At 34.8% G+C, this 27,926-nt stretch overlaps 3 protein-coding genes across 29 annotated transcripts in view; all 3 read right to left on the bottom strand.

The window, feature by feature from the left end:
- The window catches only part of LOC112055429 (alaserpin), a 29,708-nt gene extending 25,099 nt beyond the window's left edge, over positions 1 to 4,609 (bottom strand). For 12 of the 27 annotated variants that reach the window (XM_024095546.2, XM_024095669.2, XM_052882460.1 and 9 more), the window contains exon 1: positions 4,494 to 4,608. In XM_024095546.2, the coding sequence (XP_023951314.2) occupies positions 4,494 to 4,518 (25 nt within the window). In that variant the 5' untranslated portion in view covers positions 4,519 to 4,608. Of the gene's footprint in view, positions 1 to 4,493 lie in introns of all 27 variants that reach the window. The other 15 variants (XR_008250955.1, XR_008250956.1, XM_024095607.2 and 12 more) reach the window with 4 other exon arrangements.
- A 4,355-nt stretch (positions 4,610 to 8,964) lies between these two features.
- LOC112055046 (serine protease inhibitor 3/4-like) lies at positions 8,965 to 15,897 on the bottom strand. The gene is made up of 9 exons (XM_052882668.1): positions 15,891 to 15,897; positions 15,246 to 15,340; positions 15,022 to 15,165; positions 13,415 to 13,618; positions 12,992 to 13,090; positions 12,535 to 12,675; positions 11,576 to 11,785; positions 10,838 to 10,979; positions 8,965 to 9,008 (listed from the first exon to the last, which is right to left on the bottom strand). The coding sequence occupies exons 1-9, from the start codon at positions 15,895 to 15,897 to the stop codon at positions 8,965 to 8,967; spliced, it is 1,086 nt and encodes a 361-aa protein (XP_052738628.1).
- A 7,143-nt stretch (positions 15,898 to 23,040) lies between these two features.
- Positions 23,041 to 27,845, bottom strand: LOC128198282 (antitrypsin-like). The gene is made up of 6 exons (XM_052882667.1): positions 27,824 to 27,845; positions 24,672 to 24,763; positions 24,448 to 24,591; positions 24,192 to 24,341; positions 23,202 to 23,300; positions 23,041 to 23,112 (listed from the first exon to the last, which is right to left on the bottom strand). The coding sequence occupies exons 1-6, from the start codon at positions 27,843 to 27,845 to the stop codon at positions 23,041 to 23,043; spliced, it is 579 nt and encodes a 192-aa protein (XP_052738627.1).
- Positions 27,846 to 27,926: the final 81 nt, after the last annotated feature.

Raw genomic sequence — 27,926 nt, 5'->3', positions numbered from 1 at the left:
TATTTCTGTTGAATCCACTTCTTATAAGAAATTAGTAAATTATTGTACTTGTCAGTTTATAAAGGTGTCATCATCAACAACATGTATAATACTCGTTATTTATTAGCCCAATGTTGGTTTAAAAATAAGAAGAGTTTTTATTTTAATTTTTTTTTATATTAATCCCTTGAGTACATAATCACCTGATGGTAAGTGATGATGCAATCTAAGATGGAAGCGGGCTAACTTGTTAGGAGTAGTATAAAATCCACATCCCTTAGTTTAAGCCGTTGTTTACCTTACTAGTCACTTGGAAATTAGTATTCTTACAAGTACTAGCCAATTGGGAATTAGAATTTTTATGTCCATAGCTTTGTCTCAGGAAAAATTATGAAGTAATTATAAATCACAATTTGTATTATATACTAGCGGACGGACGCGATTTCGTCCGCCTTTAGACCTCTTGAATCCAGCCCTTACAGCAGTATCGCTTTAAAATGGAGTAACGTCTCCCGTTTTCCCAACATTTCTCTTCACTTCTCTGCTCCTATTGATCGTAACGTCATGAAAAGTATACTATAACCTGCCCAAGAGTATGAAGAATAATTGTATAAAAATGTAGTATTTAATTACTTCGTTAATTTCTCCGAAATGTCACAGATGTGTGATGTGAGCCAAAAGTCAACCTAGTCCTCTAGAAAAGGCTGAAGTTTACACTGCGCTATTAGGCACTGCTGTTTATAAACTAAATCTTTTATAAATAGATTTTACAACATAATAAAAAACTCAACATTTAACAAATTGTAATGTTCAAACACAATGAAAAACCAGTTCAGGAAGTACATATTATTATGGTTTATTTTCCTCAAGCTACGTGTAGCATTGCCAATGCGTTTGTCTGGGATTTCCAATGTTATGCATAACTTATGTGTACATTTCTCGATAGTTTATCAAAGGAAATTGATTTTAAATCTATGACATCAGCTGATAATGCATTTTTAATTTATGTTTTTCAATCATAGAAATATCAAAGCGCAAAGCTTGAGAACGGCTGAATTCTTTTTTTAGAATACCCCTTTAATTACTAGGATGGTTTTTACGGAGAGAAAAAATTAAAAAAGATTAAAAAAAAAAATCTCCCATACAAACGATTCGTATCTTCTATACAAAAATGAATCTTGAATTTTCCTAAGTAATCTCGTGAATCAATTTCGCTAATTCTTTCTTTAGAATACTCCTTGAAGTACGAGGATGGTTCTTACGGAGAGTTTTTTGTTAGGGTAGGGGTAGGAAAGCAGTAGGGTAGGGTGGGGATAGAGTAGAAGTAAGGTAGGTAAGGTTTGGAAATAGGGTAGTGGTAGGGAAGGGGTAGGGTAGGGGTAGGGTAGGGAAAGGGTAGGTGCTAGTTTAATTATTAAGTTTCTCAGTTTCTAAGGGAATCGGGAGGGCTACCTCTTGTTCAAATGTGTATTTTGCGCGTTGTTTTCATATTCTATTTTCGGAACACAGTCTGGCTTTGATTATAGAGGTAAATGTATACAGACAAGTGTGTTTGTGTGAAGAAGCGTCAGCAAAGCCGAAACTTGTTTGAAAATTATCATCTGTGAGTGCTAAGTATTATTGGTTTGGTAATCGAGTTTCGAAATTTGTATTACTATATAGAATTTAACATTGCGTTTCCTCTATGCTGTCATTCCCGTGGGATTTGTGAAAAACTAAATTTCATGCGAACATAGTCGCGAGTGTCCGCTAGTAATTTTAGTATAAGTTCAATGTCAAAGCGGTCATTCACTGATACTCTCGACATAGCAATAATATTTTAACACGCTTCGATCAATCATCATGCAGCCTTTTATGGCTACCTGGTTTCTTAAGAAGGTTATCCACTATTTTTTGCTGCAAAAATGACAAAGCACTCAGATCACGAGAGCGAGATAAAGCTAAAATACCCTAAAGGATGGTCCTGCCTTGGTTTACGAGAAACAATTTTTAATCTAATAAGTTTTTGTGTATGAACATATTTTAATACAATTAAAAAAATTATATAGCCTGCGGAAGTCAACAATTTTATGAGAGTGGTGACTTTTGTGTCAAAAATTCTTCGGATAAATTTGGAGGACATTCGAATGATTTCTTCGGATTGGGTTATCTTCATCGTACATGGAAACTTCTGCCTAAAACTAGCTTTCTATTAACTCTGCATCTAAATCTGTCTTCGAGCTACGGCCACAGATAAAAATATAAAGTAAACCGTATATTTATTTGTGAAGGTATGTATCTATGTATTATATACCTAATGATAATAATCGGGAACATGCTTACTGAAAATTTTATAGAAGAAAGCTTCATACTTCATAGCCGACCCAGGACTTGAATCTCGAACCTCATAGTCCATATAGCCACGTAATCTAACCACTGACCTATTCACTAATTTGGTTTTTAATAACAACCTATTAAAATAAACATTAATTCAACTGAGAAATGTCTACCTACTGTATGATATACACGAATGGTTGTCAGTAGGGCATGGCTGTTTGTTACATAGAATCTCAATTTTATATATGACAACTAACATCAAAAATAGTTATTTGACCGGCTTTTGGCCTATTCACTATTTTGGTCTTTATTATCAACCTCTAAAATTAAACATCAAATCAATTGACAAAATCTCATTTACCTACTGAATAATATCCACCAGTAAGCATCGGGTGACATTTGTTACATAGAATCTCAATTTCGTATTATGTCAACTAGCATACGTCAAAGATAGTGAATTAGCCTGCTAGACTAATGAGGTAGTTGATAACCAGTGGACCAACAGGCATTGGAAACAGGTTGATGAAACTAATAGGTATCATGCAAGTTATATCAGGCAACAAAACAAAAGTTATGTAAACAAATAAAGAGGTAGATTTATCATGAGGTCAGGGTCAGGGCCGATATAATGTAGGCGAGACGAGTTATTGCTTGCCTACTGTTTTTATCATATTTTTAATACAAATAGTAGTTACATACGTGTAGGTATTTAATTATAATATTTATGTACACATCATAATATTTTTTGTTAATTTCTTTAGGTTATGATAATTCTTATTAAGCAACTTTTGAGAACTGAAAAGTTCTTAGCATTGATGATAAGAAATTTTCCGATTTTTTTGTGGACATGAATTTTCGTAAACATTACTGGTAGTGTTAGTATTTCTTATAGATTACAGGTTTGAGTTCTATCTCTGCTTTATACTTTTTTGTTATTTTATAATAATTACATGTAGGTATTTAAAATTACATAGTAATGAAATATATTATGTCTATACTAATATTATAAAGAGATAGTTTGTGGTGTTGAAGGGGGTAATCTCTCTGGATCTTCTGAACCGATTTTGAAAATTATTTTATCACTAGAAAGCCATGTTATTTGTGAGTGTTATAGGCTGTATTTTATCCTAGTACTCTCACGGGAACGGGAACTAGGCGAGTGGAACCGCGAGGCGTCGGCTAGTATTGTATATATTTTGTGTTGTTTTTTGTACTATATTTTGAGCGTGTTCGGTGTTGCAAACCTTGTCGCACCTGTTTTGAGGATGGCATCTTGCAAAATTTAACAACTGTGTGGAATAATATTAGGATAGATATAAAATAATCATTTTCTTTATTAAAAGAGATGGTCCAAAATTGTATGAAGCCCAGGATCAGTCATTGTGCCCTGACGGAAATAAAAGAAAATATTTTTTATTAACTATTTTTGATTAGACAAATCTACGAATTTACTTTAATTTAATATTCATTATCTCCCAAGAAATGCAACAATAATATAGGTAATAATGACGGATTGATGAAGTTTTCAATGCAGTAATCGATTTGACGTTTGCTGTCATATCTAGCCATCTTTTTAAAACGCGTTTATAGTAGTCGTAGGATTACTTTATATAAAACTGTAACTGTAGAAAATTATAATTGAAGAAAACGTTGTTATAAGCAAATTGCTTTGTATACAACTTGATATAATCATATATACTTTATAGCTGATAGTAGTCGGTCTGAATATTTTTATGATTTGCTAATAAAATTTGTGCTGTTGAATTTGAATACCTAAAATTGACAGTTTAGAATAATAAAATATCTGTAAGAAATATTTTTGAAAACCATCCCTTAAGTATTTTTAATGGTTACTTTATTAATTTTGCTTAATAAAGTTTCTTTTAAAAATTTAAATTGTTGCCAAACCACCCCTCGTTTTACCGCAAGGAAATTTCCGAAACATTGCACGTGTAACTTCCAATTAACAACAAAAAATTCAATACATTTAAATTTTTTCGAAAGGTTAACCAATATATTTGGTTAACCTTTCGATAAATTTGAAATGAAAATTGGATACCATCCTTTCGTTTAAGTTGAATTTCCCTGTTTCCCAAGGTTTGTTTATGTTGTTTGCTTTTTTGTATAAAAACCATCGATTGCAGTATGGCAATTATGATTGATTGTTGTTATTACTAAGTATACAAAAAAAAACTTACAGCATATTAGAAATAATGGCTTCATTGTGACGGACGTGGCGAGCGAATGCCGGTTTACAACTGACTTGTACTAAGGTAGGTTTGCTTTTTAAATCAAGTATGCGGTCGTGTATTGTTACCATACTGGCTGAGCGTAATGTTAGGCGCGGTTTACACATAGGTATAACGAGTGACGACTCTTGCAACCAATGATATTAATTACTATCGCATGAAAAATGAGGCGCTCAAAAGGCGAAATTTATACACAATTCAATGTTAATTGTGGTCAACAACTAACGTTATTTAAACAAATAATACCTACATATTGTCAACAATGTCGAATTGTAATTGTAATTTTGATTTTTTATGCGTGGTGGATTTACAAGACGGAGGTCCTGGGTTCGATCCCAAGCTGGGCCGATTGAGATTTTCTTAATTGGTCCAGGTCTGGTGGGAGGCTTCGGCCGTGGCTAGTTACCACCCTACCGACAACGACGTACCGCCAAGCGATTTAGCGTTCCGGTACGATGTCGTGTAGAAACCGAAAGGGGTGTGGATTTTCATCCTACTCCTAACGCCCGCTTCCATCTTAGATTGCATCATCACTTACCATCAGGAGAGATTGTAGTCAAGGGCTTACTTTTAAAAAATAAAATAAATAAAAATTGTGTGTTCAGGAAGTGTAAAAACTTTAATCTCGTATATGTACATAAATATATAATGAAATTAAAGACAAAATTGTGCATGTATACGCTCAGTGTTGTAGTCTGTTCGGATCACTTTTTGCGGTAATTTTGTAGGGACGTAACCGATCTATAGTATCAAATTATCATTGCTTGCAACGCTGCAGTGTTCACCGTATGTGTGTGTATACCGTTGTGTTCTAGCTTTGTTGGGGTTTAATGAATTTTAGGGATATCTCTATTTCATCATCATATAATAATGTTTTTTTTCATTTCATTTTCAATCAAATTTCATTTTGCAATGTCAATGTCATGTCAATAAATGATTTAAATACATAATTTTATTATTAATTCAGTTGGTTAGTTGTTAATGGTTATTCTAGTAAATAGCTATTCTCTTTGAATATTAAGATTTGATTTAGGCTATAAAAGCAAGCAAGTAGCTCTTCAGTCTCTTGAAGTATTATTGGTTTTCTCTTGGTTTAAAAAGACGCCTTATGAAATATTTTGTCTGGTCTTCTCTTTTATATGATTGTGAAACATGGGTTCTCAAAAAAGAATTAGCAAACTACAAGCCTTTATGATGTGGGTGTACAGGAAAATGATAAAAAATACCTGGAACAGCTTTACTTTTTGTCGGTAAATCTTATTAACCGACTTCCAAGAGGAGGATCTACGTTCGGCTATATGTATGTCCAGCGATATTTCCATTATTTATGGACCGATTTTAAAAATTCTTTTTCTTATTAATTGGTTATGAAACACGGCTAAAACTCACGTGATATTAGGTCGGAGTATGCCCGATGCAAGAACCAGCTCATGACTAAGGGCCCCATACGGGTTCTTAACTAGTCGGGCATACTCCGACCTAATATCACGTGAGTTTTAGCCGTGTTTCATAACCAATTAATATGAATAACACTCACGATAGTTTAAATTCTAAAATTCTTTTTCTTTTTAATTTTATATTGGGTTGGGATCTTTTTCAATTTGACAGTCTTGCAATGGCCAATTTACCACAATACTCGTGTAGTGTTTCATTTATGAAACTAAAACTTTTATTATGTTTAGGCGTTAGCGATTTCGCTTACGACAAAAAAAATATTTATTTTCCTCTAAAATATTCGTATTAATTTTTTTCAATATATTTCTTACAAGTTAGCCCTTAACTACAATCTCACCTAATGGTACGTGATGATGTAATCTAAGATGGGAGCGGGCTAACTTGTTATGATGAGAATGAAAATCCCCACACTCCTTTCGGTTTCTACACGGCGTCGTACCGGGACGGTAAATCGCTTGGCGGTACGTCTTTGTCGGTAGGGTGGTAACTAGCCGGCTGAAGCCTCCCACCAGCCAGACCTGGACCAATTAACAAAACTTCAATCGGCCCAGCCGGTGATCGAACCCAGGACCTCCGCCTTGTTAATCCACCACGCATAGCACTGCTCCACGGAGGCCTTCACTAACTAATGTTGCTTGCGCTACGAAGTCCTTTTACACTTACGATAAAGATGTGAATGTTGGTTACACTCAATTTTTTAAATAGTTTTACTGACGTTAAACTAAGTAGTTGGAATCGAACTATTTTACCTTCCCCTCCGAAATCAATATCGATAATAAAATTGCTTTAAATTTTATCTTTTGAAAATATCCCTTGTACTAAAATTGACACTTACGATAAAAGTGTCGCTTATATAATTTGACGGTAATATGTCGATTTCTACTTCCCCCAGTGCTGCACCTGGTGGATTTTTTAAAAATCCTTAGAGGAAAACATGCTTATTTAATCATCGCTTGTTTAGTAATCTATTCTTATATTATTAAGCTGAAGAGTTTATTTGTTTGTTTGCTTGAACGATATAATCTCAGGAACTACTAGTCCGATTGGAAAAATTATTTCAGTGTTAGATAGCCCAATTATCGAGGAAGGCTTTAGGCTATATAATTAGTATCCCCGTATTCCTACGGGAACGGGAACCACGCGGGTGAAACCACGCGGCGTCACCTAGTAACTACATAAACCGCGCCTTTCCATTTGATGTCACTAAATTCAGAGAAATATTATGTAAATATTTGTAAATACCCATTAATACCCAATAAATGTAGAGAACTCAAATAACCTATCAGATGACGATGATGTTTAATCTTAATTTGTTTCTGGTAATATGAAATTATCATAATGTATATTTAATTATCCATAAAATAGGGTTTTCTTGTTTGTATATCTGTGTTGTTTACTATCTTACAGTTTATATTAGGGAATTAAACAACCAGCAGTCAATTTATAAGATTTCCAACGTTTTATTTAAAAAAATAAAATATCCTTTATCTTATTTCTGTATTTTAACACAAAAATAATAACACTTCCAATCCATAGTGTTTTTTATTATTATTATCAACCCATATTCAGCTCACTGTTGAGTCTCCTCTCAGAATGAGAGGGGTTAGGCCAATAGTCAGCCACGCTGGCCCAATGCGGATTGGCAGACTTCACACACGCAGATAATTAAGAAAATTATTTGGTATGCAGCTTTCCTCACGATGTTTTCCTTCACCGTTTGAGACACGTGATATTTAATTTCTTAAAATGCACACAACTGAAATGTTGGAGGTGCATGCCCCGGACCGAATAGGAACCCACACCCTCCGGAATCGGAGGCAGAGGTCATGTCCACTTGGCTATAACGAATCTCTAATCCATAGTGTAACAGAGAGAAAAACTTGGAATAGATCCCGATATTTTGGATACCATTGTAACATGGTAGTAGGTTTAAGGGGCCCATTTGAAATTGCTTATCACCATCATTGCTTGACTGTGTTAATTAATTTAGTAGGAGTTTTTTATGTAGCCTTAGATACCCATTCGGTGGACGTTGGGGTGCTGGTTGGGTGGACGGTGGGCTGCAAGGTGCTGGAATGGCGACTTGGCACTATAGCTTGGCAAATTCGTTCATAACACTCCCGATGGTCCGCGCGAGCTGGGAGGCGCGTTCCAATACCCCGCTCGCACGACTTCATACCCTCGCAGTCCTTGTTTCTGCCCCGCGCGCTCGACTTCACATCCTCGAAGTCCTTGACCCCCCGTTGCCCGCTTATCATGGGAGTATCATCAATGAACTTGCCAAGCATTAGAAAGCGCAGTGTTGGTCGGCTCCTAACCAGGTGGACTGACGACATCAAGCGAGTCTCAGGGATTCGCTGGATGGAGGCGGCTCAGCATCGTGGTGTTTGGAAGACCCTACAAAAGGCCTATGAGCTGCAGTGGACGTCTATCGGCTGATATGATGATGATGATGACTTAGCACTTACTGCAGTTCCGGTCAGGTCAAAATCTTTTATTTTTATAGAGGCATTTTAAAGGAAATATTGGATGGAGTAGTTTTTTTTGGAATTCTTAAGCTTAAAACTTCCTCAGATTGCGGTCTGGTAAGGTACGGTACCTACTGTAACATTTTCTTTATTAAAGGTCGGTAAAAAGACTTATCTCAGTTTATCATTTTAAAGCAATATTAATAATTAATAATACAATAAACAAGTTTACAACGGAATTAACGTTTATTTCACAAATTTTATTTTCTCTTTTGGCTGTTTCTACTTAAAAAATATTTAAAAAATACTGCTAAATATATTTTAATATAAATTACAATAGGTAATTAATTTTAATTTGTTGACACAGTTAAGCATAATCATTACAAATCTTAATAAAATGCATTACCTACCTATATTGGAAACGTAATAAAGTTACTCGGAACTATTTTAACTAAAAGGATTTTTCATTGATACAGTAATAATAAATATTGGCGATTCTAATAAAAATCTTGAAATTGTTTATGTATGGCGGCACCGATACCTGAAAAAAAGTTACAATTAATCTTTTAAAAAGGTAACATTCAATGAAGAAAACACAAATCAGTTATATTTATACGTAGATTATGATAGTATGATAGTTGATTATAATATTAGGTACTATATTTTTGGCTTGGCGAATTCGTTCGTAACACTCTAGATGGTTCGCACTAGCACGCACGACTTCATACTCGCGCAGTCCTTCCCTCTACCCCGCACGCACGACCTCACACCCACGCAGTCCTTCTCCCCGTCGGCCGCATATCATGGAAGTGTCATCAACGAACTTGCCAAGGTCTCAAATGAGCCTCAACAGCTCATCGATTAAAGGGTCGGACTCAAAGAGATCATGGGTACAAATCCCACCATTGTTTTTATTGGCGTACCCACTCCTAGCTTTTAAGAAGCATTACGCTTAATAGAGCGGTAAAAAATAAATATTGATAAGATTTAAAGATATATATTTATGTTCATTCCAAAAAAATATTTAATAAGAAAACAATTAACATTTTGGTAAAGAAAAATTTTCTGAAAACTGATTAATAAATACCTATGAATAGAATTGTCCACTTAATACGACGTTGTTTCCCTCCAATACGTAAAAAATAAACGGATGGTTTGCATTGAAATTAAATTTATGAATAGTCTGACCGCCGAAGATGGAGAGAAGGTCCACTGAAATGAAAAATTCAGGTATTAGACATCATGTTTACTTACATAAGTTTTCACATAAATATTTTAAAGACAAAAGCTTTACAACGGAGTAAATATCAATCATCTATTAGAAGCTTATACACGCTTCCTTTATTCATTAAAAAATCGATATTTTAATGACAAAAGCTTTACAACGGAGTAAATATCTATAGTAATATTATAAAGCTAAAGATTTGTTTGTTTGAACGCGCTAATCTCAGGAATTACTGATCCGATTTGAAAATTCTTTCAGTATTAGATAGCCCATTTACCGATTCCCGTATTCCTACGGAAAAGCAGGTGAAACCGCGCGGCGTCCGCTAGTCAATCATATAGTAGAAGCTTATTCACGTTTCCTTTATTCGTGGATTAATAAATTGCAACCAAATTCCTTTATTCGCGGCTAAAGATCTCACTATTTAAATTTTAATTGCAAATGGGTCGTAGTCGTATATTGGTTCAGGTCTGGCTGGTGGGAAGCTTCGGCCGTGGCTAGTTACTACGCTACCGGCAAAGACGTACCGCCAAGCGTTCCGATACAATGTCGTCTAGAAACCGAAAGGGGTGTTGTTTTCAACCTCTTCCTAACAAGTTAGCCTGCTTCCATAATAGATTGCATCATCACTTACCATCAGGTGAGATTGTAGTCAAGGGCTAACGTGGAAATAATAAAAAAATCCGGAACAAAATCACTATTATAGATTAATGGCCGATAGCCATTATGTATATTTTAACTTTGTCTTGAATTTTATGCACGCGAACTGTTGCGAAGCTGAAGTGGGCGGGGCACATAATTGAAGAGGAGTCGATGGACGTTGGGGTCCTGAGATGCTGGAATGGCGACCCCGCACTAGCAAGCGCAGCGTTGGTTATATACTTACATACAAGATAGCGCAGTGTTGATCGACCCCCAACCAGGTGGACTGACGACATCAAGCGAGTCGCAGGGATTCGCTGGATGCAGGCGGCTCAGAATCGTGATATTTGGAGGTCCCTACAAAAGGCCTATGTCCTGCAGTGACCGTTTGATACGATGATGAACTGTTGCTCTGTTTAAGGTGATGACTTTCCACTTACAATGAGGTATTTATTTTGTTTGGTACATCAATTATTACTATAAATAAAGAATTCTAAACTTACATATCGGAGGAGTGGTTTCGGCACCTTCGTCTACTTCAATCAATACTTTTTGGACTGCGTCGCTTATGTACATGTTACCTAGGACCCGCATAATGAAGTATAAACTGCATCCGTACTGCATGAATAAGCGTTTGAAATTAACCTGAACAAGGAATCAAGTATTTTAACGATTCATCAGTAACAACCAATATACGGCTCACTGTTGAGCACGATTCTCCTCTCAGAATGAGAGAGGTTAAGCCTAAGTCCACTATGCTGGCCAAATGTGGATTGGCAGACTTCATACACGTAGGGAATTAAGAAAATTCCTCTTAGTGTCTTTTTTTAACGATTATTATTAAATAAATTCAATATAAAATTAAATAGACGAGACGAATATTTCAAGATTCCATGAATTCACCGCGGGTTCTGGTTCCATCGTGTGACACACTCTGAGCAGAACCCGGTGCATTTGACCCGGGTGGGTTAGGGAGCTCCTTCATAACACTCACATTGTCTGTTTGTTTGATGTCTTGATAAGAGTCTATTAGTGCAGCTTTGGATACTCGTAGGTACTAGGCGTTTCAAATATCTACTTCTGTAACCCATTTATAAGTAGGTACCCATAGATAAGCTACAACCACTACTGTCTCTTTTTTCCTAACCATCTGATAGAAGTTATTGTTTGCCATCAACTTGCTTCGTCATATTAAAGTAATATAAAAAAAGACGCATTATATATAGACTAATATAAATTACCTTTTCGAGAACATCTTTCAGATTAGTTGTAGTTTCAATTCTAAATTTCGGGAGATACAGGTCGACTTCTGCTTTGAACATGCTTCTCCGTATGTTATCTAAAACGTCCGGGTCTTTGAGTATTTCTTGTACATCTTTAATGCCTTCAATCTCACGGGGTAGAACCACAACTAGGGACGCTTCTCCATCTTTATAGGGAATTTCTATAACCTGTAAATAATAATAGTTAAGGACTCAATTAGTTAATTAATGCCTATGTTTTGGCATCCTTGATTGCAAGTTTCTTCAATTTTACCATTTTTCTTTAGTACCATTCTAAGACAAAAGCCTAAGAGTTACGAGTGCATCTCTAACCTGTAAAAATAATTGTCAAGGACCTTGAATATAACTCGCATAATACCTATAACTCGCATAAATGTTGGCATCATTGTTTGCAAGTTTCTCCAATTTTACTTCTTCTATTTATACATTCTAAGTTATATAGACAACTTAACTTCGTATTTACAGTTGTAATTTATTCTAAATTAGGGAATTCAGTTTTTCACAAATCCCGCGGGAACCATGGATATTTCCGAGATGAAAAGTATGCCCATGTGTTAATCCAGAGTAAATCTATTTTCATTCCAAATTTCTGCCAAATCGCTTCAGAAGTAGCGGCGTTAAAGAAAATCAAATATCCTTAAAAGATTTTGCGTTTATAATATTAGAAGGATTCGTTATTAGCAATTTAAAAAAAGTTTTTAATTTACGAGCAGCTATTTTTAATACATTACATTAACAATACAGTCAACTTTCATATTATTTATTTTAAAATGCTTGATTTAGAGTATTAGTCTACGTTTGTTTTCTAAGGTATTATCAAACCTATTATACCTTTTAGCATTAAAGAAAGCTAGCGTTCGTATCTTTATTAAGTTTCTATTATATTAAAGTAGTTATTTTGGCACTAGGTTATTTACCTGAGATCTTAAAGTTGGGCTTTTTGTGTACTTGTAGTTACCTTTTCTGTACATCATTTGGACTTTGCTTGTATCTTTATTGTTGATGTAGAAATCCTTCTCTTCCGTAAGCTTGTTGTCAAAAGAAGCCTGCCATTGTCCCTGCATGAAAAACGAAAAAATTGAGGATCTGGTAAAAGGTCCTCTTTGGTCTAGAGGATCTTTGGTCTAGAGGACCTTTTGCCGCTAGGGTGGCTGACTGGCTAGTTACCACCCTACGGGCAAAGATGTATCGCCAAGGAATTAAGCAATCCGGTGCGATGTCGTGTGGAAACCAAAAGGGGTGTTTGATTTTAATGGGGATTTTCATCCTGCTTCTAACGAGTTAGCCCGCTTCCATCTTAGATTGGATTATTACTTGCCATCATGTGAGATTGTAGTCAAGGGCTAGCTTGTAGATACTAAAAAAATCACTTACCTTGAAATAAACTGCATCGACTAAAAGTGCTCTGGTGAACGAGTTCACGCTATCAGCACTAACTATATCTTTAATCATGTGATTAGTTTGCTCCTCTACCTGTTAATACAAAAATATGATTATTTATGATTCTTTATTATTATTATTTATGCCATTATTTTTAGTATTTACTGACCAGTTATGCTGCTCGAATAAGTAAAGCAGAGAGTAAAGTCTCGAGCTAAATTCATGATTTTTCTCTAAATTATTTATTTATATATTTTTGCTCCTACGCTTTCGGGGCATTTGAGTGCTCAAGCAACCGGTAGTCAGAGCTCCAGAGTGAGGAACTTCCTCACAATTCGTGCCGTCTGCCAAAAGACCGAAAACTTCTACGTTGGTCAATGCTAGAGAGTATAAAATTGTTATATGTTTTATAGTTACCCAATTACTGATTTCCCTCGCAGTTACGACATTCGAGTCAAAATCAACATTTTCTAACTCTGTACCAAAAGAATCCCATTTGCCTTTACCGTAATCTGTGTATACGTCATAGTTCAGTGCTAAGCAAATCTTACTTGCTGTTTTCAATGTCACCCCTTTTAGCGATTTCACTCTATTATATTTCCAATCATACACTTCTTTAGTCTGTGAAATATAATGAACAATGTTTATTGCGATTTAACAGTAATTTTGAGGAAATTCGAAAGAAGAAAGGGCGGTTTTGTCCCACAGCTGTATACAGTTGTGATATATGTCATTTGAAAAGTCATATAAATAGCCTCAATTTGTTATATGGCACCAACGCTGAGAGACATGCAGGGAAAGAACTGTAAAGTATTTAATATCTTTATTTCGAAATTAAGAGCTAACTGGGGTAACGTTGGATCTACCATTTCATCTATCAAATAATTTGTTAACTTGAGCTTCTTTTATTTAAACCGTTACTTTACGATTATTTCTTCTTCTTCTCCAAGTACAGAAGATGCTGTAAGTACCACCATTTGGTTGGTTACCTATTATATTATATCCGCTTATATCAGCAGAATCTGCCTTTTGAACCGGCAGCATAAACACTATTAGTGACAATCTTAATGTTTCAAAAGTATTAGTAAACTTGAAATCATCATTATCAACCCATGTCCGTCTCACTACTGAGTTCGAGTCTGCTCTCAGAGATAAGAGGAGTTAGGCCAAATTCCACTACACTGGCCTTATGCTTTTCCTTTAAAGTATGAATAATGTATGAAAATTCTCTGGTATGGTATGATTTTATGGTTTCCTAACAATGTTTTTCCTTCACCGTTTTAGACTCACTGACCGAATTGGAACCCACACCCTCCGGAATCGGAGGCAGAGGTCACATCCACTGAGCTATCAGAGATCAAACATCAAATAAAAGGTTTCAATTTGATTTTAATGCGGTAACTAAGCCTTGTACCTGAGAGGCAAGAAACCAGATTTAATCGTCTCATATTAAGATTATAAATAAATAAATAAATAAATATACTTAAACAATACACATCACTATCTAGCCCCAAAGTAAGCATACAGAGTAGCTTGTGTTATGGGTGCTAAGATAGTTGACATTATAATATTAATATACAATTATATCCTACATATAAATACTTATATAATGTATAAATACACACAGACACTGGAAAACACCCATGCTCATCACATTATAAACATTTGGGGAGATAAAGATACAACACATACAAGTTTACACATTGCACGGCACGCTTTACAATATAAATTGAAAATACTATACCTACCTGTTTCATTAAAATCACACTATTTTAGACTTTTTTTTTAAATCTTTATTCTGAAGCTTTATCATAGAGTGATAATGTCGCTCCGTAATGCTATTAACAATATGGATTTTTAAATGATTTTTATGCTTTCTATGCACGTCTCTCAGCCCTGGTGTCATGTTACAAATGGAAGCTATTATTTTTACCTTTCGAATGACATATATCAGCGCCTCCTTTGTATAGCTTTCAAAAATAGAATTTTCACGATTAAAGTTATTTGATGAAGTGAAAACTTACAAAGCTATCATTATTTGTGCCAATGGTGTCCCAAATTTCATCTTGGGTGTATTCTCTAGAAGCTATGCTAAACAGAGCAAGAGGTGATAAGAGAGAATATGCTGATAAAACAAAGCTCTTGTCGCCATTTCCTTTTGCTACCTCCTGTAATATGTGCATAAAATAATATTTTAATAAGTATTCAAAGGATTATAATTACAAGTTACTTCCATAACAATGCTTACGTAAAACATTTTTGCTGTAAGTTTGCTGCTCGCACCGTGGACTACATTTTCAATATCTTTTTGGTCTGCTGTCGTTATGACAGCGAGGGATATAACTGTAATATTTAGAAAATGTAGTTTACATAATTAGGTGGTGTATTTCCCACTTGCGGTTTGTCTATTCAGGGACAACCTGTATAATATATTATATATAGCAAATATACTATCTAATTATCAATCCACATAATATTATAATTAACATACATAACCGAAACATGACAGAGAAATACTTACAGTATATAATAAATAATGGCTTCATTACATGAGTCGGGAAGAGTGAATGTTGGCTGACCATAATGATTTGAAATATACAGGCTATAGGCCTGTCTATATATTGCCTTTTGAACCAAGTTTTCGGTTAGGTAAATTCCATTTTGTTGTCATAACAAAATTTTAGATAGAGCGAGATCATGAACTCACTATCGTAACAGTAACTAACTGACATTTTTTATAATAATCACGTGTAATTGTAATCACCTGTTATGAAATCATAGTTAATATACCGCAGCTAGTTGCCTCAACTGGTGACAGAAGGGCTGGCTCATTTTATGCGCAAAGGATCAGCCTGGCTGTCCAGCGCGGTAATACAGACAGTATTTCCGTCACCATTCATCGTGGGCATGATTTGTATAGTTATTAGATTTAGTTCCTTATTGGTAAGATTGTTTTATTTCATTTAATTCACATACTAACCACTGGAATAACGAGTCTGTATGTTGCGGAAGTTCTAATTCCTTTGTATTACAATAATATAATAATTAAGCGTATATGAAATAATACGCTTAATTATATTTAATGGAATATTGTCGAAGGTAAGCCGTCTCAAATAAAAGGAAATTTATACTGCTTGATAGAAACTCCGGTTTCTCATACAACCATACATTTATATTCATTACAATGATGAATATGCATGTATAGATTTTTAAAGGGTAACCAGGCGGGAATCGGCCTGTATGGACTCTTCGCCGCTGGTATCTACGTAGAAATCGCCGTTATGGACTTTGGTAAGACTTTTCAAACTGGTCCTTCTAAATAATGCAATATGCACGTATCATAGTTTAGTACCAAGATCAAGGTCTTTCTGCAGATTATATAGGAATTATGAAATGGAGTTAGTGTTTTTACGTATTCTTAAGCTTAAAACTTCTTTAGATCTGGTAAGTACTATACCTAAAATTTCTTGTAAAGGTCGGTAAAAAAGACTCCTTTTTCATATTATCGCAAAAATAATAACTATACAAGTTTACTTCAAAATGAACGTTTATTTCATTCGTATTCTTTTCACGTCTGGCTGGTTCTGCTCTACACATTGTAATATTATTATATTGGCTTCAAAAACGTAATCATTACAAATTTTATAAAAAATTAAGTAAACTTAAAGTTACTCGTCACTGTTTTAACCATATTTCAACGTTAAGTCAATAAAAGGAATTTTCATTGGTATTGTTTAAATATTGGTAATTCTAATAGTAACCTTTTTAATAGCTGGCAGCACCGGTACCTGAAAAGTTTCAATTCATTTTTTCAAACAAACAAACAAAGTGAGTTTCAATAAGAAAAACCCAAAACATAGTTTTTAATAGTTATTTCATAGTAAAAACTAGCACGCCAGCGACTTCGAAATGCATCGGTATTTACACAAAACGCGGAAACTATTGAATTTTCCAGGTTAAAAGTACAACCTATATAATATGTTGCATAGTAAACTCCGATATTTTCTAGTGAAATTTCCATTAAAATCGGTTCAGCTGTTCCAGAGATTAACCCAGACAGACAGACACAAAAGTACTTGATATAATTCAGATAATTAGAAATCATAGACAGACAGTGAACCGCCGCGCTGTTTCTGATTCCGCGTGGTTCTCGTTCCCGTAGGAATACGGGGATAATAAATAGCCTTCCTCGATAAATGGGCTATCTAACACTAATTTTTTTTTTCAAATCGGACTAGTTAGTTTCTGAGATTACGTTCAACCAACCAAACAAACTCTGGAGCTTTATAATATTAGTATAGATTGATTAATTAACTTCCAAATAGCTTAATAATTAAAGGGCTGGACGCAAAGATATGGGTAGGTAGGTACAGCTCGTGAGGATTAACTTGGCACCTGGCTCGAATGATGTTTCTACTGTGTTTGTTTGGTTGTGCTTAGTAGCCAGGTGTCAAGTTAAAGCGCCCAAGTTATACAATTTCCACCCGTAGACTATTAGTATTGTAGTACTCACTACTAACTAACACAGGCATTGCGTAACGTTCCGATGTTATATCAAAGAAATAGAATATGTGGAAGAATGGACTTGTAGGTATTTGTCGTTAAACTGAATGCAGCCATTGCGGCAGATTAAATCCCAAAAATCTCACTGAGCTGTCAAAGTGAATTGGGAAGTATAAATCCCAAAGCCAAACAAATCCAAAAAAAAGGGGGAAAAAAGGGAATATTGAACACGTTTTGAATATGTGGTAATTATTTCTAAGAATAATGAAAAGGATAAACAATTTATTTTTACTACACTTGCTCAAAAACACTGTCATATTACCACTCCACAGCGGGGCTAAACAAGTATTTCAGCCTCTAGGGGCTAAAGTAATATTGTTATTTTTTTAATTCTTGTCTGTTACGAGTTCTAGCCAAGTACTAGCCTACTATAAAACGGAGGAGGTTTTATTCAAAAATAGAAACATTATAGGTAAGGCCCTGTTTGTTTTAAAAAATAAATAAAAAACTTTAAATTGGAATGAAATGCAGCGTTCTTGACTGTGGAATGCGTTCATTTTTTTTTATTTAATTTTTATTGAGTTGCGAATAGAGCAAGATTTGAAGACATGGGACATCCTGTACGGTGTAATACCTTTGCCTTTTTCTCATGTTAAATAATAATAAAAATAATAAGCGAGAATTTAAAAACAATTGGCGTGATTAATACACACTTGTTTTTTTTAAAGAAATTCATTGTAAATTTGTGACCGAAATTTACATATTTTTCAACATTAATTGTTATTGTTGTCTTCATCTAGTAAAGAATGGTGTTCTTAATTTGGAGATGGATGAAATTTTCAATCTGTTACCATCAAAGTCGAGACGCATTTACTTAAATACCTACATAGGTAAAGTGGAGAAAACAACAACGAATGGATTCACTTACGAAAGGAGTTTTTTAAACTATTATCTCCCACATTTACCTCACATACTCATTATTCATCTTCACAGTAATCGGAAATTATGTTACCGGGTAAAAGCATCTCCCTTAATATCCAAAATTGTAGACTTTGTACATTTAATTTTTGATTAAAATAAATCATTGAATATTGTACTAAACTATTTTATTTTCTCGCAATCGTAGTGAAATGCAGAGTGTAACACGTGGGGCTAAACCCATTATAAACTCGGTTTCTATTTAGCGGCCCTCGCCTTATGTCTCGGGCCCTAAAATACCTCGTATATTTTTAGCCCCTTGTATAACAATCTACTATTTGACGGCTCTGTGGGTAGTTCTGCCTTCTACATGGCCATGGCTTCAAATTTATTATTTGTGTGATGAGCATGGATGTTTTCCTGTGTCTGGGTGGATTTCTATATAAACTTGAACAAGCTACGCTAAACTACGCATTATTACTACTAATTATTTTGTGTATTTCCAAAAACATTTAAAACTGTTACTTTTTTATTCTTTACAAGTTAGTCTTTGACTACAATCACACTTGATGGTATGTGATGATGCAATCTAAGATGGAAGCGGACTAACTTGTTAGTTGTTGTTGCTAACTTGTTTCGGTTTCTACACGACATCGTACCAGAACACTAAAACGCTTGGCGGTACGTCTATGCCGGTAGGGTGGCAACTAGCCACGACTGAAGTCTCCCACCAGCCAGACTTGGACATCCGTCTTGTAAATCGCGCATAACAGTGCGCCATGGAGGCCGTCAAAATGTCATTATTTTATTTTTCAAAAAATTAATGAAAATACAAGATAAATACCTATGAATAGAATTGTCCATTTAATACGACATTGTTTCCTTCCAATACGTAAAAAATAAACGGATGGTTTGCAGTTAAATTGTATGGCCGACCGCCGACAACGGAGAATAAGTCCACTGCAATGAAATATTAAAATATAAGTACCTAATAAAACAATCAAATAATAATAATGACAAAATTTAGAATGGAGTAAATCATATTTTATATTTTGATTATCGAGACACACGGTAGTGCGTCAGCCAAACTAGTCAGCTGGACAAGCGACGAAGTAGCTTTTACACGCACCATTTGATGCCACTTTTATCTACTTTGAGATTAACATCATTTCAATGCTTCATAATTGTAAATCAAAATATTAAAATGTATCTACATCTACATACGTGTAAACATAATAGGGTAGTTTTAGTTAAAAATGTATAAAAAAATCGGTTGTCTGTAAAAGTCAGGTGAACGTGACAACGTTATACTGATGTAATGGTTGCATTTTTAAGAGAAAATAATCTTCATAGACCAGAATATACTTTATTTCTTGTAAAAAAGTTGACAACCCTAGACACAAGCCAGGGAACGACGCCTGACGTCATCTTTTTTCGAGCGTGCCGATGGCTTCTTCGAATTATAAGATGTTGTCAAGTCAAAAAATAAGAATTATTATTATTGGAATAAGTGTCGGAAATATACCAATTTAAATAAAAATTAGTAGAAGATTACTATATAAACTCTAGTTGAAAATTACGTATTTTAATTTTTTTCCAAATGCCAAAGGCACTGTCGGTCATTTCATGAGTTACATTCAAGGATGTCCAAGTTTTTGCTTTAAACCGATCCAAATGCGTTGACTCACAGTTTTCCGGGAATGATTAGTATGCGGTGTTTATTCTGTTTGGTCCATTAATTATTACTATAAATATAGAACTATAAACTTACATATCGAAGAAACGTTTTCGGCACCCTCATCTACTTCAATCAATGCTTTTTGGACTGCGGTGCTTATGTACATATTACCTCGGACCCGTATAAGATAATCTAATCTGCATTCGTACTGGCTGAATAAATGTTTGACATTAGCCTGAAGAAGAAGACAAGAATTATAACGGTTGTTGTTAAAAAAATTATATTAAATTAAAAAGACGTATGTCTTAACATTCCATGTATTCAACGTGCCATAATAGAAAGACTTCGAGAAATGTAACCCAGGCAGGTTAATAGCTCATTTATAAGAAATATTAACAATTCCCTTCTCTGATCGTGTGGTTCTCCTAGACCAGCAAATTTTTTGTAAGATACTAATAATGCAGCTGGAGATACCCGTTATTATATAGAATTTAGGCTAAGGTCTTTAAACTAACTTTAGAGAGATTTTGCCGATATTCGTCTCGCACCGACTTCTACTGTACATATACAACAACCACGTTCTTACATAGTTCATTTGTTAAGTCATATTATTTATTTACTTTTACCGTGTGGTCTCTCATGATATTTGTCTTCCAAGGCACAACTCAAACTCTATGGGTTTCAATTTTGATAGATTTGTCTGGATTTGGATAGTAAAATATATTTGGACTAATAATAAACTAGCATACGCCACTAGGAATTCTATTTTGTCCTGACAACTTTGTTCTTTGTTTCTTAAGGTCTTGATAAATTAAAGCCTACATGTTTTCGTACAATCTTTACTTAAACATTGCATCAAAATCCGCCCATTGAATTTAGAGATTATGTCACTTCAATTTATTTTAGGTTATTTCAAATATCTACTGTAGGTACCTCCTATAACCCGCTTGTACCTCTAAATAAGTTACAACATCTACGGACTCTTTCTTTCCTTAGGGGTGTAATTTGTAATACCTCGAACGTATGGTTTTCCATTAACTTGCTTCATCATATTAAACTAATATTTTTCAAAGACATTTTATATTTATAACTAATATTGATTACCTTTTCGAGAACATCTTTTAGGTCAATTCTACTTTCAATTCTAAATTTCGGGAGATACAAGTCAACTCCTGTTTTGAACATACTTCTCCGTACGTTATCTAAAACGTTCGGGTCTTTGAGTATTTCTTGTACATCCTTAATTCCTTCAATCTCACGGGGTAGAACCACAACTAGGGACGCTTCTCCATCTTTATAGGGAATTTCTATAACCTGTAAATAATAATTGTCAAGGATCGTGAACAATATTTCGCTTATATGAGCATCGTTGATTGAGTTTCTCCAATATCAATGCATATATTTTCAGTTATTTATACAAAAACCAAAGAGTAAAAAACTTCTATTAAGTTCGTAACAAAATTGTAATTTATTTTGAAATAGTTTCATATCAAATGTATAAGCCGTTCTTGACCGGAATATAAAAATTTGATAAAACACTAATTTTCGTTATTTGTAATTTTGGCTTTGATTTTGCATTAAAATAATTATTTATATACCGAGTATATATTTACCTGAGATCTTAGCGTGGAGCTTTCTGTGTACTTGTAGTTACCTCTTCTGTACATCATCTGGACTTTACTTGTGTCTCTATTGTTGATATGGAAATCGTTCTCTTTCGTAAGCTTGTTGTTAAAAGAATCCTTCCATTGCCCCTATACACCCAAAAAAACGTTACTCATCAAAAGAAATAAATCAACATCATCATTAGTATCAGCCGATGGACGTCCACTGCTGGACATTTGTCTGTATGTAACTGTGTATGTAACTGCTTCTTTGGTTTACGTAGAGGAAAACCTGCGGACTTCCAAATAATGAGGACCTGTCTTATTTTTACAAAGCCACGGCTTGAACACTTCATACTACTGTATAAAGGTTTTTTTTAAAGAATATTTGCCATATCTTGTATAATATGACCAATATTTCCATTTTTCTCCAACTAGTCGGGAAAGACTGTGCGAGGAGTGGGTACGACAATAGACCAACGGGGCGGGGATCGAACCACCACCCCTGTTTGATGAGTCCGACCGCTCTTACCGTTGACCTATTGAGGCTTTAAATTGAGGCTTTTACTGTAGCAGCATGGGCCGACAAACTTTCATAAAATGGCCTTCTTAAAATGAGATAAGTCTGGCTCTTTCCCACATACAAGAAAGGAGATTTAGAGCTATGTCATACTACGCGGCAGAAAGATTTTCTCTACTTTTCTTCTGATCTTATGTGTAATGGGAATCTTCTATCGGTGCATTTAAGAATAGTAAATATTGTGTAGGAAATAAATAGTCTGAGAAGGATATGATGTCACTTGACTATTTAGTGTTGGCTCGCGCTGTCGATGGTTGGCGCTAGTTTTTTCCATGAATGAATAATATGGGATTAAGGTAGTGGGGACGGCCAAGCGTGTGAGTGGCTTGTGATATAATACACTCGGCGTACAGTCGGCTACAGTGTTATGATGACGGCCTCCGTGGCGCAGTGGTATGCGCGGTGGATTTACAAGACGGAGGTCCTGGGTTCGATCCCTGGCTGGGCAGATTGAGATTTTCTTAATTTGTCCAGGTCTGGCTGGTGGGAGGCTTCGGCCGTGGCTAGTTACCACCCTACCGGCAAAGACGTACCGCCAAGCGATTTAGCGTTCCGGTACGATGCCGTGTAGAAACCAAAAGGGGTGTGGATTTTCATCCTCCTCCTAACAAGTTAGCCCGCTTCCATCTTAGACTGCATCATCACTTACCATCAGGTGAGATTGTAGTCAAGGGCTAACTTGTAAAGAATAAAAAAAAAAAAAAAAAAAAATTAATCTGACAAAATATGATTATTACAGCTGGGAGAATCTCTATCTGTTTTAACTCTGTTGTATTTCGGCTACAGTTACAGTTTGATTGGATTTGTTAATTAAGTTTTCCTGACAAGTGTTCTGAATAACCATTGTGCATTATAGCATTGGTATTTATTTTTATTTTTATATCCACTTCTGAGTTTCCCAAAAAAATAATAATAACTTACCTTGAAATAAACTGCGTCGACTAATAGACCTCGGGTGAATAAGTCCACATCATCAGCACTAATTATATCTTTAATCATATGATTGGTGCGCTCCTCTACCTGTTTATACAAATATATGATTATTAATTATTATGATCTCACTCTTTATTTAGTTTCAATATTTTTACGCAATTCTTATGATGCCCTTAATTTTAGTACCATTATTGAACTGTTACTTACTGTTCGAGAAGTAGTAGAGCCTAGACTAGAGCTTAATTCCTGATGATTTTCTGTAATTTCTTTATCTATACTGTAGGAAATTGTAGTCTGAGACGGATATGACGTCGCTCGATCTTGTGTTGGCTCGTGCCTACGCTAGGTGTCGAGACTTGTTTCCGTGAACAGTAGGATTAGTAGGTGGGGGCCGTCGGATGGGAGTGACTTGTGATTTTGTCGTTTTCAGTATTCTCGTGGCGTTCGAGCCATCCACATTTATTGTTGTGTAATTCTTTATGGGTTACTTGGGGTAGGCGGGGAGAATAGCTTGAGCAGTGAATGATAAGTGTTGGCATGTCGGAAGGGATCCCATATACCTGCTCCCAGAGTCACAAGCCTCTGGGACTGCTCAAGGTTCAAGGGTCTCATCTTGATTAAAGTTTGATTTGTTAATTAAGTTGTCCTGACAAATATTGTGAATCATTGGTCGACATTGGTTTCTTATTTTTGGTAAACCACTTCTGAGTCTGCTAAAATACCAACATTTTTTAATTTGTGATAAATTAAATATTATTATTACGAGGCTTTTGAGTGCTCAAGCAATCGGTGTTACAGAGTAAGCAACCTTCTCACAATAGGTGCCAACACAAGGATTACCGCTATGTATCCGACCCTTGATTACAGTTAAGCGAAAAAGTCTTAAGGTCGTAGCTTTACTATAAAATTAGTTTTTATATTTACCGAAGTACTGATTTTCCTCGAAGTTACGATATTCCGGTCAAAATCAACATTTACCAACTCAGTACCAAAAGAGTCCCATCTGCCCCTACCAAAATCTGTGTAAACGTCATAGTTCAGAGCTAAGCAAATCTTACTTGCTGTTTTCAGTGTAACCCCTTTTAAGGATTTCACTCTATTATACTTCCAATCATACACTTCTTTAGTCTGTAAAATATAAGCATGTTAATGTAAAATAGGTCAAAAGATTTCTTATCTAGAAATTTCTCAAGATTAAGTGGTGTATTTTATGATGAACTGAAAATTAACTTACAAAACTGTCATTATTTGTACCAATGACGTCCCAAAGTTCATCTTGAGTTTTTTCTCTAGCAGCTAAACTAAAGAGAGCAAGCGGTGACAAGACAGAGTATGCTGATAAAACAAAGCTTTTGTCTGCATTTCCCTTTGCCACCTCCTGTAATATGTGCATTAAAATTATATTTTAGTTAGTGTTAAAAGGGTTATAAATACAAGTAATCGCATATCAATGCTTACGTAAAACATTTTTGCTGCAAGCTTGATGCTCGCACCGTGGACTACATTTTCAATTTCCTTTAGGTCTGCAATCGCTATGACAGTGAGGGATACTGTAATAATAATAATGTTATTAATAATACGAGACACTGGATCACATCGTACCTATTAAAGGTTATTAGGTTCTTAGTTCTTCAATTAGTTTATTTATTTTCTGTTGCTTAAATACTCAGAATAAATAAAAATACTCAGATTAAATTCCGTTTTGTTGTGTACTTCAAGAGTATATCTTAGATCAACGTCGTTATTATTTATTTATTTATTTGCGCATTTCCTGGTTAGTCTCTATCTTAGTATAAAAGACATTTCAAATCTCTATTTCTATATTTATAGCATTCAGTTAGCAACAACTTATTCCAGATTAATGTTATCTACTAAAGATATTAAATTGTAAAAAATACGAATTCAATAATATCAGTTCTAAGGTAATGATGTAAGTGAATAACCTGAAATTGAAATTTTGGTTTCTTTCAATAATAGAAATAAAAACAAACAAATACGCAATTCACAAACGTTTAGCGAACATTTACATTTTGGTAAAATTATCAAAATTAATTTACATGGTTCGTACAAAAATATTGGGGTTCAGTCAAGCAATAAATAAAAAATAATTTGACGTTATTAACGGGGATGTATAAAACTTAATTTATAATAATATTAACTAACATTACGATTACGATTACGAATAATATACTTTGTCAACTAGCAGAACTTCGCGGTTTTACCGGCATTCCATTCCCCTTGGAATACGGGGATAAAATATAGCCTATGTAAGAAAACATCTCGATAAAAGACACATCAACGCAATCAGCTAAGTACATACGTCTTTATGGCAAGTCATAATAGTAGTAGCTCATTATGGAAATTGATAATCATAAGTACATACGTCTTTTACCTACCGCTATGAAAAAAAACAAAAGTGTTGTATATTTACACCACCTCTGTAAAAGGGCCTGATAATGCAGCTTTCTATTGGTGAAAGGATCTTTTAAATCAGTCTATTAGTTTGGAATTTAATCGTAACATACAAAAATACAATTTTTTATCGACCCTTGATTACAGTTAAGCGAAAACGTCTTAAGGTTGTAGCTTTACTAGTATAAAATTAGTTTTTAGTGTAGATAAGTTATATTATTTTAGAATTTAAACTATCGTGAGTGTTATTCATATTAATTGATTATGAAACACGGCTAAAACTCACGTGATATTACGTCGGAGTATGCCCGACTAGTTTCGAACCCATACCCATACGGGTCAGTTTGGATCGTGCCGCGATGCAAGAACCAGCTCATGACTAAGGGCCCCGTATGGGTTCGAAACTAGTCGGGCATACTCCGACGTAATATCACGTGAGTTTTAGCCGTGTTTCATAATCAATTAAGTTATATTATATTAATAACCGAACCATAATAAAAAATACTCACAGTATACGAGTATAATAGATAATAGCTTCATTATATGACGTGAGAAGAGTAAATGTTGGTTGGACACATTGATCTGACTTGTTTGAAACAAGTTTCACGGTTAGGTGTTACGTTTTGTTATCATAATAAAATTTTAGATAGAGCGACATCTTGAACTCACTATCTAAACTTTAACTGACTTTTTGGTAGTTAGAAATAGATAATAAACACGTGTAGTTATAAATGTAAACACCTAATTGGACGATTGCGTCAATTTTGCACATCTGTGTGTCCTGATTCCGGACGCTAACGCAGACAGGGTTTTCAGTACTAATTTTGATTTAGGGTTTAGAAAAACCAGATTTTCTCGAAATCTACTTTTTATTGTGTATAAATTCAATTGTTTCCTTGTTATCGTATATTTTTTCATTATCATGAAAAACACACTACAGCTAAATATGAATTGCATTGCAACTGTACTGAGAAATAGTCTCGATTACCTCTGGGTTACCTTTTTATTTGCTGATTATTAAAAAGATAAAAGATTGCTGTAATTACTATTATGTTATTTTCATTGAATCTTACACAAAAAATAAAATAATAAAAACAAAGAAGAAGATGTTTCAATACATTTTTTTATACTGCTCCAAAAGCCGTGAATTTTTGACGGCCTTCATGGCGCAGTGGTATGCGCGGTGGATTTACAAAACGGAGGTCCTGGGTTCGACCCCCGGCTGGGCAGATTGAGATTTTCTTAATTTGTCCAGGTCTGGCTGGTGGGAGGTTTCAGCCGTGGCTAGTTACCACCTTACCGGCAAAGACGTACCGCCAAGCGATTTAGCGTTCCGGTACGATGCCGTGTAGAAACCGAAAGGGGTGTGGTTTTTCATCCTCCTCCTAACAAGTTAGCCCGCTTCCATCTTAGACTGCATCATCACTTACCATCAGGTGAGATTGTAGTCAAGGGCTAACTTGTATAGAATAAAAAAAAAAAGAATTCCGGACTGACTCGGTCGCAGATAAACAACGATTTTCAACTTTTTTTGTACCACGGATGTGCTTATTAAATTGATAAAGGGGTGACTAAACTATTCAAAAACCGGTTTTAAACATCAAACTACGATATGATAAAATATATACATAGACTAAGGCATAGTTTGGTTCCCTAGTTTACAGCATTTTTCGTGTCCTAATTTAGGACACGACACAGATGTATAATATCTGTAAATTTCCGATCACTTGACCGCCCACATACGAGAGGTTATAAAATTAAATAATTTGTTTTTAATTTATATCTGTTAATAGATTTTTTTAAAAAATTGATTTGTCTTGTCGTTAGAAATATTCGGTATCGCCTTATTAGTTCGTAGTTCGTGTTATGTTATAAATAAACGAATTGAATCTTCAGTTTTAAATCGTAACATGAGGTTTATGTCATGGCTGAAGAATATGCTAGTCGTCCATTTGGTCGTATCATCATCATCATCATTATCAACTCATATTCGGCTCACTGACTCAGTTATGGTCTATCCCATGGTGTGGATACCTTTATCTTTATTGGTATTTTTGAGAATTGCATAAGAACATAATGTACGGAACCCTACACTGCACGTGGCCCGACAGGCACTTGGCTGTTTTTTTATCTTCTTCTTACTATTTATATGCTGATTTATAACTTATACAGGGTGTTCCGTAAATAGTACGACATACTTTGCAGGGTGGTAGCTGACATCAAGGCCTACTAAAATAACGCAATATATGTTAGCCGAAATTATTCGGTTTTTAAGTTATATTCATACTTACACTTACACTT

The sequence above is a fragment of the Bicyclus anynana genome, chromosome 7 (genome assembly GCF_947172395.1).
Source record: "Bicyclus anynana chromosome 7, ilBicAnyn1.1, whole genome shotgun sequence".
Taxonomy (NCBI): domain Eukaryota; kingdom Metazoa; phylum Arthropoda; class Insecta; order Lepidoptera; family Nymphalidae; genus Bicyclus; species Bicyclus anynana.
The sequence above is the reverse complement of the archived record's forward strand: the minus strand, read 5'-3'. Positions and strand labels throughout refer to the sequence as shown.